Genomic DNA, 13,801 nt, shown 5'->3' on the forward strand with positions numbered 1-13,801 from the left:
TGATGACCTATTTTCTCACTGGCTTGGTCATAATCATCATCGATTTTTCAATAGTTTGCTCAAACTCTCTGCTCCAAAATAATCAATGTATGCAATGATAACCAAATTTTCCTTCGGCTTCGTCATTACCATCATTATCGATTTTCCCAATAACTCGGTCAAACTCTCTGTTCTAAAACATAGAACCTTCCTTGGGTCTTTTACCCAAGGACTTAAGTCCTACATGCTCAATTTATCATTCCAAAGCGTGTTCATGATTATGCAATTTCACATTCATCTTCTAAAAGAACATTTTATACAGTTTCAATACAAATATTATCACAACAATTAAAGATTTATCACCAAAATTTACCAGACATTCATATATAACATTATTCATCGATAAGCACATAAGAATAAATAACTATGTTATATACTTAATTTTTATTTGTTACGTATATATAAACAGATATGTCGTGAGAACATGCCTTAATCGATGTTGGAATCTGCTAATGAAATTCGATTCCTTCTCTGTTTTACGTCTTCTCGATTTTTTACACCAAATAATTATATAAATAAAAATTACATGACTATTAATAGTGTTCAAACTATCCTAATATAATTTTTAGTTTTCTCATCCCAAGGATCTTATTTTCTCTTTAAAAAAAATATAAAAATAAAATAATACAACATTCAAGAACCAAAAAAGACTAAATGACAGTCTTGCATTGCAAGTTGATTTCTCTACATATACAAATTTATTTAAATTTTTTTGATAATTTTTTTTTTCTGTAAAGGGGACTTCCAGATTTTTCCAACAATATATAGATCGTCATAATTTGATAAGTAACGAGTTTTCGATAGATTTTACAAATTAACCCTATAAATCTGCTTCGAGTGACAAGAATAATAGATTCTTCAAAGCGAAGGGTTTTTATTTTTAATTTTTTTTTTACAATAAAATAATAGATTTTTAATTTAAGACTACAATGCATAGAAATCTAAGATTATTAGAAGATCTAGATGTTCCCTACCTTAAATTTACATTGAAAAATATCCGAAGAGCGTGGAAAATTGAGTTGGGTCGAAGGTTTAGTATCGGATGCGATCGGAAACGTTATTTCTTTGATTCCCCTTGAACCTTGTGATGAACTGAGTGATTTTCTCTTCTACACCGAAGCCTAACGGGTCCTCTAAGTAGATGAAAACTTAGGTTGAAAAGGGGAGGGAGGGTAGGGTTTCTCTAGGGCTTTGTTTTAGAAGAAGAGATTGTGGAAAATAGAGGATTAATTCTAAAATTTTTGTGGGTTTTAATATTTATAGTGTTAAAAGGACGTAACGATCATTATTTAATTTAATTTGTTTTAATTAAAAAGTTTATATCCCGAACTCTAATTTTTGTGATCTTATAGTCTATTTAGATTAATTTTTCGGTGCGGATCTAATGGTGTAATTGGTTTTGAAAAATTCCAACTTTAAAAAAATTCTTCTATTTATTGACCTACAAATTTCCTTGAGATACGTGTTTACAAATATGAGACGTTACATCAAATAACTCTAGTCTTGCATAGACATTACCTTTACACCTTGCCCTATTAAAGGTAGAGGAGAATTTCCTAGATATGGAGAGGTGCTGATCTCCAAAGCATCCCATACTACTAATTTTTTTTTTTTTTTGATTAGTATAATCTATTGATAAAGTGGAAAAGAGTACAAGGAGGCTGAGGAGGCCTCACAAAGAGCAACAAAACAAAAAAAGAAAAGAAAAAGATAAAACTTTAAGAGTTACATAAAGAGTTCCATCTAAAAACAAAGTCATCAAAAGAAGTTCCCCCAAAGTCGATGTTTTGTTTAGACCAAAGATACAAATACCCCAAAATCTCCAAAAAACTGTCGTGTGGACTTCTCATCTTATTGTTGAACACCCTGTTATTTCTCTCATTCCACACCCCCCAAGCAATAGCCGAGGGAAGTATAGTCCAAAGGAATCTTTTTCTGGATGAGAAAGCATTGTTGGCCCACTCTACTAATAACGAGGAAAACTTACAAGGAAAGACCCAATGAATCCGGAACAGATCAAGGAAATTTGACCAGATATTGTGAGAAAAGGAACAATGAATTAAAAGATGATCTACAGATTCTCCATCCCTCAAACAAAGTGGACAACAATTTGGAATGATCCACCCCCGAACAATCAAATTATCTAACGTAAGAATCCTCCCGAGGGAGGCCAACCAAACAAAAAAAGATATTTTAGAAGGAACTGACTTAGACCAAATGATGGATCCCAAGACGGATCTCTCGGCAAGGGGGGTAAGACACTTGTAAAAGGAACTAACAGAGAATCTCGAATCCTTAGCCCTCGACCATTCCCACCTGTCCTGTTCACTTTCGTTGAGATGAGTTGAATGCAGGAAATCTAGGAAAGATGCCAATTCTATTAGCTCCCAATCATTAAAGTTTCTCCTGAACCCCAAATCCCAAGAAGAGCTGGAATCGTTGTGAATCAAACACTGTTGTATTAACTGGTTCTTTTTTAGAGAACAGGCATACAATGACGGAAATTGAACTGCTAGAGGCGAAGTACCGCACCAACTATCCTCCCAAAATCTCACCTTGTCCCCCTTCCCCGCTTTAAATCTAATCCATTTTTCGAACTCCTCACCAACATTGAGAATCCCCTTCCACACACTACACCCGTAGGAACCTTTAGCCTCACCACTAAACCAACCTAACCTCCTATCTCCGTACTTTGCCATAATGACCCTCCTCCACAGACTCTCCCTCTCCTCACCAAACCTCCAAAGCCATTTTCCTAGAAGCGCTCTATTAGCCAATCTAAGACCTCTAATCCCTAATCCCCCATTCTTCTTGGGTAAGCAAACAACCTTCCATCTAACCAGGTGATATCTCCTCTTCCCATTCTTGTCATTCCACAAAAAGTTTCTCATAAGTCTTTCCAATCTATTTTCGACGGATCTTGGAAGCGTGAACAAGGAGAGAAAGTAAACCGGAATACTCGTCAAGGTACTTTTAATCAAAGTTACTTTCCCTCCTTTAGACAGATATTTGGCCTTCCACGTGCTTAATCTTTTTTCCAATCTCTCGATCACCCCATCCCAAATTTTGATACTATTGTAGGGTGCTCCTAACGGTAATCCCAAATAAGACGTGGGTAAAAAATCGTGCCCACAACCCAAGGTCGCGGCCATCAAATGAATATCATTGACCTCCCCAACCCCAAAAAGCTTACTCTTCTGCAAATTAATATGTAACCCAGAAATAGCCTCAAAACAACTCAATAAAACTCGTAACACCCTCACCTGATCTCTCGAATGATCGAGGAAAACTAGTGTATCGTCTGCAAATTGAAGGTGAGAAATCCATGGACCATTATTCACCCTAAATCCTGAGAGTTTTCCTAGATCAACTGCTCTCCTAAACAGCCTACCTAAAGCTTCTGCTACAATAAGGAACAAGAACGGAGAAAGCGGGTCCCCTTGCCTCAATCCTCTCGACCCCCTAAAAAATCCAGCTGGACTCTCATTGACAAGAATCGAAAAAGACACCGTTGTAACACATTTCATGATCCAACTGATCCACTTAACTCCAAAGCCCATTCTCCCCATCATATATTCTAGAAAGTCCCAACTTACATGATCATAAGCCTTTTGAAGGTCTATTTTCCCAATTATCCCTTTATTTTTATCCTTAATCCTTGAGTCGAGACATGCATTGGCCATCAAAACTCCATCGAGAATTTGTCTACCTTTAATGAAGGCCCCTTGTTCATCTTTGATAAGCTTAGGTAAGACTACTTTCAAGCGCGATGCTAGTACTTTGGAAATAATTTTGTACACTGAGCTTACTAGGCTAATGGGTCTAAATTCACCTAACTTATCCGCCCCGACTCTCTTGGGTATCAAGGCCACAAATGTGTTGTTAAGGCTATAATCGAGGCAATTCTTCTCCTGCAACTCTTTAACCACTTTCATGAAGTCACTCATAACGATATCCCAACAGTGTTTGAAGAATTTCATAGTAAATCCATCAGGTCCCGGTGCCTTGTCCCCACTCATCGAAAAGAGAACCGATGGGCATCTCACTCAATGGATTGGGGTTGGGAAGAAATCTTTGATCTTGGAAAGATTCTCAGTGAGTGATTGGGAAGAAACCTTGGATTTTGGAAAGAATAGACCTGACAATTTCTGGGCGAGATTTTTTATTTTTAAGAGACAATTAATTTGTATTAAGAAAAAACTGTATCAGATTTTTATTGGATCTGTTTGAGACTAATGCGAAACCGATTCGAAATTTCATCATTTCTTTAAATATTAATCCAAATCCGATCCAAGAACCCAAATTTCTGATCCAAATCCTATTTTTTCAGATCGGGTGTCAGATAAAAATCGGATTATTGCCAGCCCTAGTAATGGGAAATGGGGAAAACATGAGAAAATTAACTAAATCGCAAACTACCATAAAGCCACAAAAATTAACCAGAAGCCTACAAAATAGGGGTTATTTTAATTTTTTGAAAAAATATGTTTCAAATGCAAAAGACACGTTTAAAACATAAATAACTGGTTTAAAACATAAAAAAAACGTAATTTCTTTTTTAAAATTGTGTTTTTATCATTTTAATTGTTACATGTACAAAACGCGTTTTAAATTTGACATTTTAAAAAATGGAGTTATTTGCAACTGTGGTTCTGGCTATATAGTAGATTCTGAGTTCTAACTTCTAACAAAAAAATTATGTTTCTCACTTTCCAGTTTCTAACTAAAAAATAAAATAAATCTAATTATATAAATACCTTTAGAGCTTGTAGTTGTAGAGACTAGAGAGTAAAGATAAGAGTGTACAGAATGAGCTTCTGATGTTTAGAAAGGCACCCAGTAGAGAACAGAAGATGATTTGATTATGGAAGTGGAGGGAAGAAGGGGTAGGGGAGGGGAGGGGAGATGGGCTACTTATAACCAAAATAGATTTTAGAAAAAATGTTGCTGTCCAACGGTTAATTTTTTTTACCATTGGACAGATATGTGACTGCATATACACTGCAACAGGTGTATTTTGAAATGCTACTATAGCATAAGTGAAAATGAAATTAACCGGATATGGGCTTTACTTCCGAGTGATAGGTTGCCTACAAGTTGGCTAAGCAGGCTTTTCTTGTTGATGACTTCCTTCCTGGGGCTTTGATAGCTAGTCATTTCTATATCTTTTAGGATTTGGGTGGTTCTGAAATGATTTCTCTTTGCTTGGTTCAACAAATTGTTGCATTTACTTATTCCTGCCATCCTCTCTGGTTGACTTTTTCAATGCATGTTTAATGTTTACAAAATCTACACCTAGTTATGTCAAATAAAAGCATTTATACGTAGTTCAGTGTTCATATTATCTTGTTTTTACCGCTCTAGATTGAATTTCATCTTCAAGGCTGACCGAATTCTGACTTATTTACTTTTTAGGTTACCGTTGACGCTTGTCTACATGTGCCAATGTGGATTTTATATCTACAGCATTGCTGCCCTCCTTACATGGGAGACTCGAAGGAAAGATTTCTCTATAATGATGTCTCATCATGTTGTCACTGTCATCTTGATTGGCTTGTCCTACGTTACAAGGTATGGTTTAGTCTGTCAATGAGGTTTTGTTTTTTTGAGTAGTGTAAGAGTTTCATTAGTCATGAAAATAAGATAGAAAAGATCCAACCCAAGAGATGTCACTGTTATCTTGATTTGGGGTTCCTACATTACAAGGTATGGTTTTAGTGTGTCAATTAATACGCTGAGCCAACCTAGGAAATTGAGGAGCGTTTCCATCATCCCTAATTACAATCTTTTCAATTACTTTGTGCAGTTCTATTGTTTATTTATCTATTTCACTCGGGCTTTAAATGCTTCTGGATAATAATCTTTGCTGGATGCATGTAGTGAATTTGTTTTGCCAATAACTTTTGGTATGAATGATAGCACTGTGTTCAATTTCCATAATTCTGGATGCAGTACAAAGCTTAAACTCTACTTTTAAAAACAGTGAGGCTTTTTGTTTGATACATACTTTTGTTTTGCTTCAAGAAATCGAAGTCTTAAACCCTTGCAACCTGGCTAATATAATGCTTATTATTGGTTAAAGATGTCACATAACTAGCTTGGAATATTTGACACAAGGAAATCTGACATGCCATTTTGAGGTTTACATGATGATGAATTGATTGATGAACTTTGGTCAGAATGATCTCCTTAACATGGAGAAACACCAACTCACACACACACAAAAGAAGAAGAAGAAGAAAAGAAATCACTCTATTTGGACATTTTTAGCTCTATTTAAAGTGTATAGTTTCTGGATCATTTATTTCGCACAGAAAAATGAGAGGAAGAGGTATACATGTGGTATATATCCATCCATATTGAATTGCGGATACATCAATGATAGAATCAAGTCCATACTGGGGATAAACAATTTTCGAATGGCTGATTTTTGTGAGACTTCCTAAGTGGGTCATTGGCCTATCCTATTTGGGACATAGTTTAGTTTTAGTGTTTTATTTTTTGTTAGTTGGTTACTTTAGTTTTGGGCCTGTTTTATGGGTTTTTTTTAATGTTTCATATTAGTTATGAATTTGTGGGCCTTAGAGTTTATGTTTTATTTAATTATTAGTGGCCATCAACTTAATTAGATTTCTATTATTATTGTCGGCCTCACAAGCCAATATTAGTTTGTTTTAATTAGGATACGTGGTGGATAAGTTTAGGTTTAAGTCCTTTACAATAGAGTTTCTTTCACTTTAGTATTGTTGGGTTCTTTGTTGATTTTTTATATCATGTCCTTAATTGCAAAATTTTGTGTTTATTCCTTCAATATATAGCCAATCGGGATTGGTGAAACCTTCACAATGCCCAATTAGAACCTTTTGAATCTAATTAATCATTGACATCCTTGAAAGGATCAATAGAATCCAAATTGGCTACTAAATTGAAATCATAGGCTAGTGGAATTACAGAATTTTCTTTCAAACCCTTCTTTCCATACTTTAGGGATTAGCCTTTGTAGGACTGTACTTTGCCTAGAACTGTTTGTTTTGTGAAGGGTAAATACTTGATTAGTGGTTAGTGGTTAGCATAAGAAGTATGGGTTCAAGGGGGTTTCAACCTAGAGGACGTGGGAACAACTCTCAACATGTCTTGCCACTTAGCTCAGTGGCACCTCTTAACGTTTTTTTAGTTACTTATTCGATTTTCTCTTCAATTTATGGTGAATTTAGCTTCTTTTATAATTTTCTTTGCTCTTAATAATTTAATATGATCCCATATTCATCATTCTAGGGTTGTTGCATCATTTTACATCATGGTGTATGGTAGATTATTTAGTTGTAGGCTGGTAGGACTATTATGTACAAATGTCTTAACTTGCATTATCTTGGAAAAGATCTTTAGTTGTTATGAGCATTTTACAACTGGAGCAATGGAAGCCCTTTCAATGTCCTCAAAATATTTATATCCAGGAATCGCTCCTTTTTTTTTCTCTCTATTTTTTTTCTCGCTCTTTGTAGGATGAGCTATTGCGTTGTTTGACACCTATGATTAACTTTCATGTCAATTTTCTTAGACATTGGGATTTTCCTATATTTTTCATTGCAAATTGTGTGGACTTGGCGACTAATCCATAACCATAAAACACATTATGTGGGCTGTACAAGTTATTAATTTTATGGGATATCTGGTAACAGTAACATAACTGATCCAAAGTTTCCCATCTTGTAGTTTTTTCCGGATCGGCTCAATTGTTCTTGCTCTACATGATGCAAGTGATGTTTTCATGGAAACTGCTAAAGTCTTCAAATATTCTGAAAAGGAACTTTGTGCTAGCATTTTCTTTGGGTTCTTCGCTCTTTCATGGCTCATACTAAGGCTAATATTCTTTCCATTTTGGGTGATCAAGAGCTCAAGGTTTGTCCTCCCCGCAAGTTCTGATCTCAATACATTGTGCTGACTCATAAATGTCTTGAACTTTTTTGTTTTCTTTTTTTGGCATTTTCCAGCTATGATATGTGTGAGTTCTTGAAGTGTTCAGAGGCATACCCTGGCTTCCTGTACTATGTTTTCAACACAATGCTGTTGACTTTGTTCATATTCCACATATACTGGTGGATTCTTATTTGGTCAATGATTACGCGACAGCTGAAAAATAGTGGAAAAGTGGGAGAAGATATCAGATCTGGTAATACAATTGTGGACTCGTCAAAATTTAAATTTGGTCTACTAACATTCTCAAGAAAACTAGTAGTCTCCTTTAATGTTTTAAGAGCTAAACCAATTTTAGACCGAAAAGTTCTCAAATTGGTCAGACCCCAGCAGTCAGACCTTGATTCAGTTTGGCTGGACCGATTTACATTTAGAGATTTTAAAATATATAATGTGTTTAGATTGGTTAAAGAATTTTCTTCCAAATTAGAAATTGTAGGTTTTTTTTTTCCAAAAATCTTAATAGTGAAAAGTATACATTTTAAAATTTCTTACTTAAAAAAAAAAAAAAAACAATTGTTCACAATTCAGTTTTTCCAACCAGTTTGAAGGTGGACTACTGGTTCTGTTAAAACCTACTGTTCTTTCATAGCTCTCCAGTTTACTTTATTACGAGATTCCTTTGAAATGTTTTGGAGTCTGCCAAATAAAGTGATTTTGGTCCCAGGTCTGTGGTTTTATCACTCTTAAGGCTTTACCAACTTCACGATAGAAAATAATATTCCAAGACCTGTCAAGACTTTGTTATTACTCAGCAATAATTTCCCAAACTATTGAAGACTGGTATAATTCAGTAATTAATTGCATCTATAATTTCATATACAGATTCAGAAGATGAGAATAGTTAAAGCTACAAGTTTTTGGTTTGAATTGGTTCCCTGACAAGGTACTACTTCTTGGTGGATATAACATATCATCGTTGGTGTGATGGCAGCCATATTCAACTTGTTTCTAGTGGAAATTATTCAGGGTTGGAAGCTTTCCTGATTTTCTCTATATTTTCTATCCTTCACTTTTTGAGAAAAAGATCTTGGTCAGTCCAGCAAGTATAGTTTTACTTGAATAGGTTTTATGTATATTTAGTTATCCTGTATTTTCTTTTGTTCAGTTGAAATGACAGTTGTAGTTGTTTAGTAGATTAATCTTTCCAGGAAATGAAATAGCAGAATTTTATTCTCAGCCTTCATTTGCTGACCTATTGACCAACTTAATTTTTTGTTGTTGTAATAAGTGAGTTTGTAAGATTAAGCCGTTTGAATTGGCTGTGATGGGATGAGAAATAAAGGTTTCCTAGGGATCCGTTTTACTAGAGATTATCTTCCCATTTTTTTCTTGTTTGATGTCGTAGGAGAATTTTTATTTATTAATTTTTTTTTTTAAACATACTCATGAATTTTAGGGTCAAGTTAATGTTTAATATGGTGAGTGAGCATTGCACGTGCTTCCACATGTTACAGAGTAAGAGGTCGTTGATCTGATAATTAGATCAACTCTGAGTATATCCTCGGGTGGGGAAATGTCCCATCTCAGGTACCATGGTTCGTTTCTAATTTGGTTCATCCATCTGACAATCAACATAATATTAAACCCGAACTAAAGACAAAATATAATTTAACTAAAAAAAATTCTCCCTACCAAAAAAATACCTCACCTTATGCTCTCATCACAAAATCATAGATCAATAGCCTCGGGATACATAGAAAAGATTTATTATTATGCATATCCCGAGGCAATTGATTTATAGTTTTGTGATGGGGGCGTTTGTTAGAACGGCATCAAAATATCATTATACCATATTATATTGTATGTACATACCTCCACTCTGTATATACTTATATATACAAGGGTGGAGTTGGGATTTTGCTTATGTGGGGGTAATCAAGAGTGAAATATTTTTTTGTGGGGACAATAAGGAGTGAAGAAAAAAAGATTTATGATTATGCATATCGTGAGGCAATTGATTTATAGTTTTGTGATGGGGGTGTTTGTTAGAACGGCGTCAAAATATCATTATACTATATTATATTGTATGTACATACCTCACCCTTTATATACCTTATATATACAAGTAAAAAAGAGTTTAGGATTTTGCTCATGTGGGGTAATCAAGAGTGAAATTTTTTTTTTGAGGATAACAAAGAGTGAAGAAAACATGTTGAGAGGGGGGGTAGATGTTTTCAAATATGCATAAATGAGTTCTTTCTGACTCATGTAAAAGAGAGAGTTTTCTTCTCATAAAAAAGAGTGAATAAAATACAAATTCTCAATCTAACTTATCCATTATATCAAAAGAGAGAGTTTTCTTCTCATAAAAAAGAGTGAATAAAATACAAATTCTCAATTTAACTTATCCATTATATCAAATTTCATATTTAAATTTATATCATTTCTTTGTGAATCTCAATCATATTTGAATGTAGTTTAAATTACATGTTATTCCTTATCGTATGAGTATAAGTTGCACAATATTCTTAATTTATAAAAAAAAATTAAAATTTAAAAATTGAGGAAAAAAAGAATTTTGATCTTTTTTAAATTTCACAGGTTCGTCGTTTAAAACAAAAAATGTTAGATCATTCTCATGGAAATACACTTAGATTGCAAATCCCATCTCCACTTTTCACAAATGGTTCAATCCTTATTAGACTCCTAGCATGTGAGACTATCTTATTTATAACAGATTTCATCACTGTTAGACTCAAAGCTTGGGAGGATTATGTTCTTGTTTTGGGAGCGGTTCAGCAGCCCTAAAGTTTGCCAAGTTTGGTGCCAAACATTTTTTGTAAATCACTTTTGATGGGGTTAGAAGTTTTGGAATGGACTGATTTTTTGTGAGGATGATTTCTACGGTGAAGAGATCATCCTCACAAAAAATCAGCTTATTTTGAAGCTTCTAACTCTAGTTTACAAGTTGAAGAATCGTGGACCGTCCAATTTTTGTAAATCACTTTTGATGGGGTTGGAAGTTTTGGAATAGGCTGATTTTTGGTGAGGATGATCTCCTCATCATAGAGATCATCCTCACAAAAAATCAGCTCATTCCAAAGCTTCTAACCCATATTTTGAAAAATGTTTGGCACCAAACTTGGCAAACTTTAGGGCTGCTGAACGGTCCCCCTCTTGTTATATATATATATATGGGTGACATTCCTACGACCCTTATTACGACGCACATTGCCACACCGTTTTTGTCTTATATGGGCCAAAATGTTTGGAATGGGCTGATTTTTTGTGAGGATGATCTTTGTGATGAGGGGATCATCCTTGCAAAAAATCATCCCATCCCATATATATATATGGGAAATGTTCAGCACCAAACATTTTGGCAAAACATTTTTCAAAACATGGGTTAGAAGTTTTGGAATTGGCTGCTTTTTGGTGAGGATGATCTCTATAGTGAGGAGATCATCATCACCAAAAATCAGCACATTCCAAAACTTCTAACTCCATCAAAAATGATTTACAAAAAATGGACGGTTCATGATTTTTCAACTTGTAAACATGGAGCTAGAAGTTTTGGAATGAGCTGATTTTTGGTGAGGATGATCTCCTCACCGTAGAGATCATCCTCACCAAAAATCAGCTCATTCCAAAACTTCTAACCCATGTAGGACAAAAATGGTTGGCTAAAATGTTGGCCCAAATGTTTAGTGTTGAGTGGGACGCTATATATATAGGGAGCGGTTCAACAACCCTAAAGTTTGCCAAGTTTTGTGACAAACATTTTTTGTGAATCACTTTTGATGGGGTTAGAAGTTTTGGAGAGATCATCCTCACAAAAAATCAGCTCATTTTGAAACTTCTAACCCTAGTTTACAAGTTGAAAAATCGTGGACCATCCAATTTTTGTAAATCACTTTTGATGGGGTTAGAAGTTTTGGAATATGCTGATTTTTGGTGAGGATGATCTCCTCATCATAGAGTTCATCCTGACAAAAACTCAGTTCATTCCAAAGCTTCTAACCCATATTTTGAAAAATGTTTGGCACCAAACTTGGCAAACTTTAGGGCTGCTGAACCGTCCCCATATATATATTGTTTAACTATTACAATCAAAAAGTGTTACGGTGAGTTTGAAAGACTCTTCTCTGTATACTTATTAAATGATCATCACAAGCCCCTTAGTTCGTCTATAAAGTTTATTATTTGAATGTATCTCTTTTTTTTAGATCAATAAAAAATAAATAAAAAAAATTAAGAATTTCAAAACATCCTTTTTGAGTTACATTCAATTCAAATTTGTCGAAACATGATAAAAAATATCAGAATTTCAAAATTCATCAAATTCGAGATCTCAAATGAGTTTCGTGCCATGAGATCGAAGAATTCCAAGGCCAATTCTGTCAGACCCCGTACTTAGGTAACCATTTTTAATTTTACTTCTTGGTCAAACCCTATGCTCAGATTTAAAGCTTAAATGTGTCAAATTGTTCAATCCTTAAGTCCATCAATTTGCGATTCTCCAATTAAGTGATGAGACCCTTGTTTTCATTCGATGTATCGAAATGAACTTCAGAAAAGAGAGAAGTTTCAAAACTCTCAAGTACCTACGTCTTAGGGAACCCAAACTAAAAAGTTATCAACAATTTTTTGCTAATGGGCCTCAATTGGGCCCGTTCACTATTTTCCACCGATTCAGCTCCACCACCTTTCTTTAAGGGTGAGACACTTTCTCCTACTAACAATGATGATTCTTTAAATGAGATTTTATTAATCAATGTTAATATGAAAGAATAACCAATTTGGCATCGACATTGTTTATAATTGATCACTCGGTCTTAATCGGACATATTCTTATTTACTCTTGATTTGCCATTCACTTTTTAGGCTCACATTTTCACGAAGTGCCTACTAATCGTTATGTCCACTTGTTATCTCTAACTCATCGTGAGGTCTAGATTGGTCCATCTCATGCTCAACCTTAATTGGGTCCAACATCATCCAATCAATCTTCATCAATCAAAGTTACTACCCTTCATTCGACCCCAAGTGGGTCCACTACCCATACACGATCATAATCAGACCCATCATCTATGATTGATCCAAATCGGGTCCATGATTCAAATTCGATCAAAATCGAGTCTACAATCCAAATTCGATTTGAACTGGGTCCACGATTGACCCCAACCAGGTCCACGATCCAAACTCAACTCAAACAGGGTTCATAATCCAAATTCGATACGATCTACCCCAACCGAGTCCACAATCAATATTCGACTCGAATCGGATCCACGATTGATCTTAATGGGGTCCACAATCCAAATTTGACCCGAATCGGATCCACGATCCAAATTCGGTCAGAATCGAGTCCATGATTCAAATTCAACTTGAATCGGATCCACAATTAATCCCAACTGAGTCTACAATCCATATTGACTTGAAACGGGTTCACAATCCAAATTTGACTCTAACCAGGTTTACGATCCATATTCGACTTCCATCGAGTCCATAATCAGCCAATCCACCCTAATTGAATCCATTATTTATCAATCCAAATTGAAACCACTACTCACAATGGACCCCAATGAGATCAATCATAATCCAATCGACCTTAATCGGTCAACTACCTTACAATCGATTTCAATCGGGTTTACTACTAACAATTGATCCAAATCGGGTCAACAATCATCTGATCGACCCAATCGAGACTTTATCCACGAACGACCCAATTAGATCGACTATCAACGATCAACCCAATCGGGTCCACAACCATCTCTAATCGGGTTCATTATCATTTGATCAAACCCTAATCAAGTCTAGTATTATTAGATTAACCTTAACAAGTTCA

General features: G+C 35.0%; 1 protein-coding gene across 2 annotated transcripts in view; it reads left to right on the top strand.

Moving 5' to 3' along the window:
* The window catches only part of LOH2 (LAG1 homolog 2), a 28,424-nt gene extending 19,100 nt beyond the window's left edge, over nt 1-9,324 (top strand). For both annotated transcript variants that reach the window (XM_086440980.1, XM_086440979.1), the window contains 4 exons: nt 5,455-5,610; nt 7,753-7,938; nt 8,031-8,209; nt 8,839-9,324. In XM_086440980.1, coding sequence (XP_086297106.1) covers nt 5,455-5,610; nt 7,753-7,938; nt 8,031-8,209; nt 8,839-8,861 — 544 coding nt within the window. In that variant the 3' untranslated portion in view covers nt 8,862-9,324. The remainder of the gene's footprint in view (nt 1-5,454; nt 5,611-7,752; nt 7,939-8,030; nt 8,210-8,838) is intronic.
* Nucleotides 9,325-13,801: the final 4,477 nt, after the last annotated feature.

Source organism: Akebia trifoliata, chromosome 4 (genome assembly GCF_017979445.1).
Source record: "Akebia trifoliata isolate Shusen 1 chromosome 4, ASM1797944v1, whole genome shotgun sequence".
NCBI classification, from domain to species: domain Eukaryota; kingdom Viridiplantae; phylum Streptophyta; class Magnoliopsida; order Ranunculales; family Lardizabalaceae; genus Akebia; species Akebia trifoliata.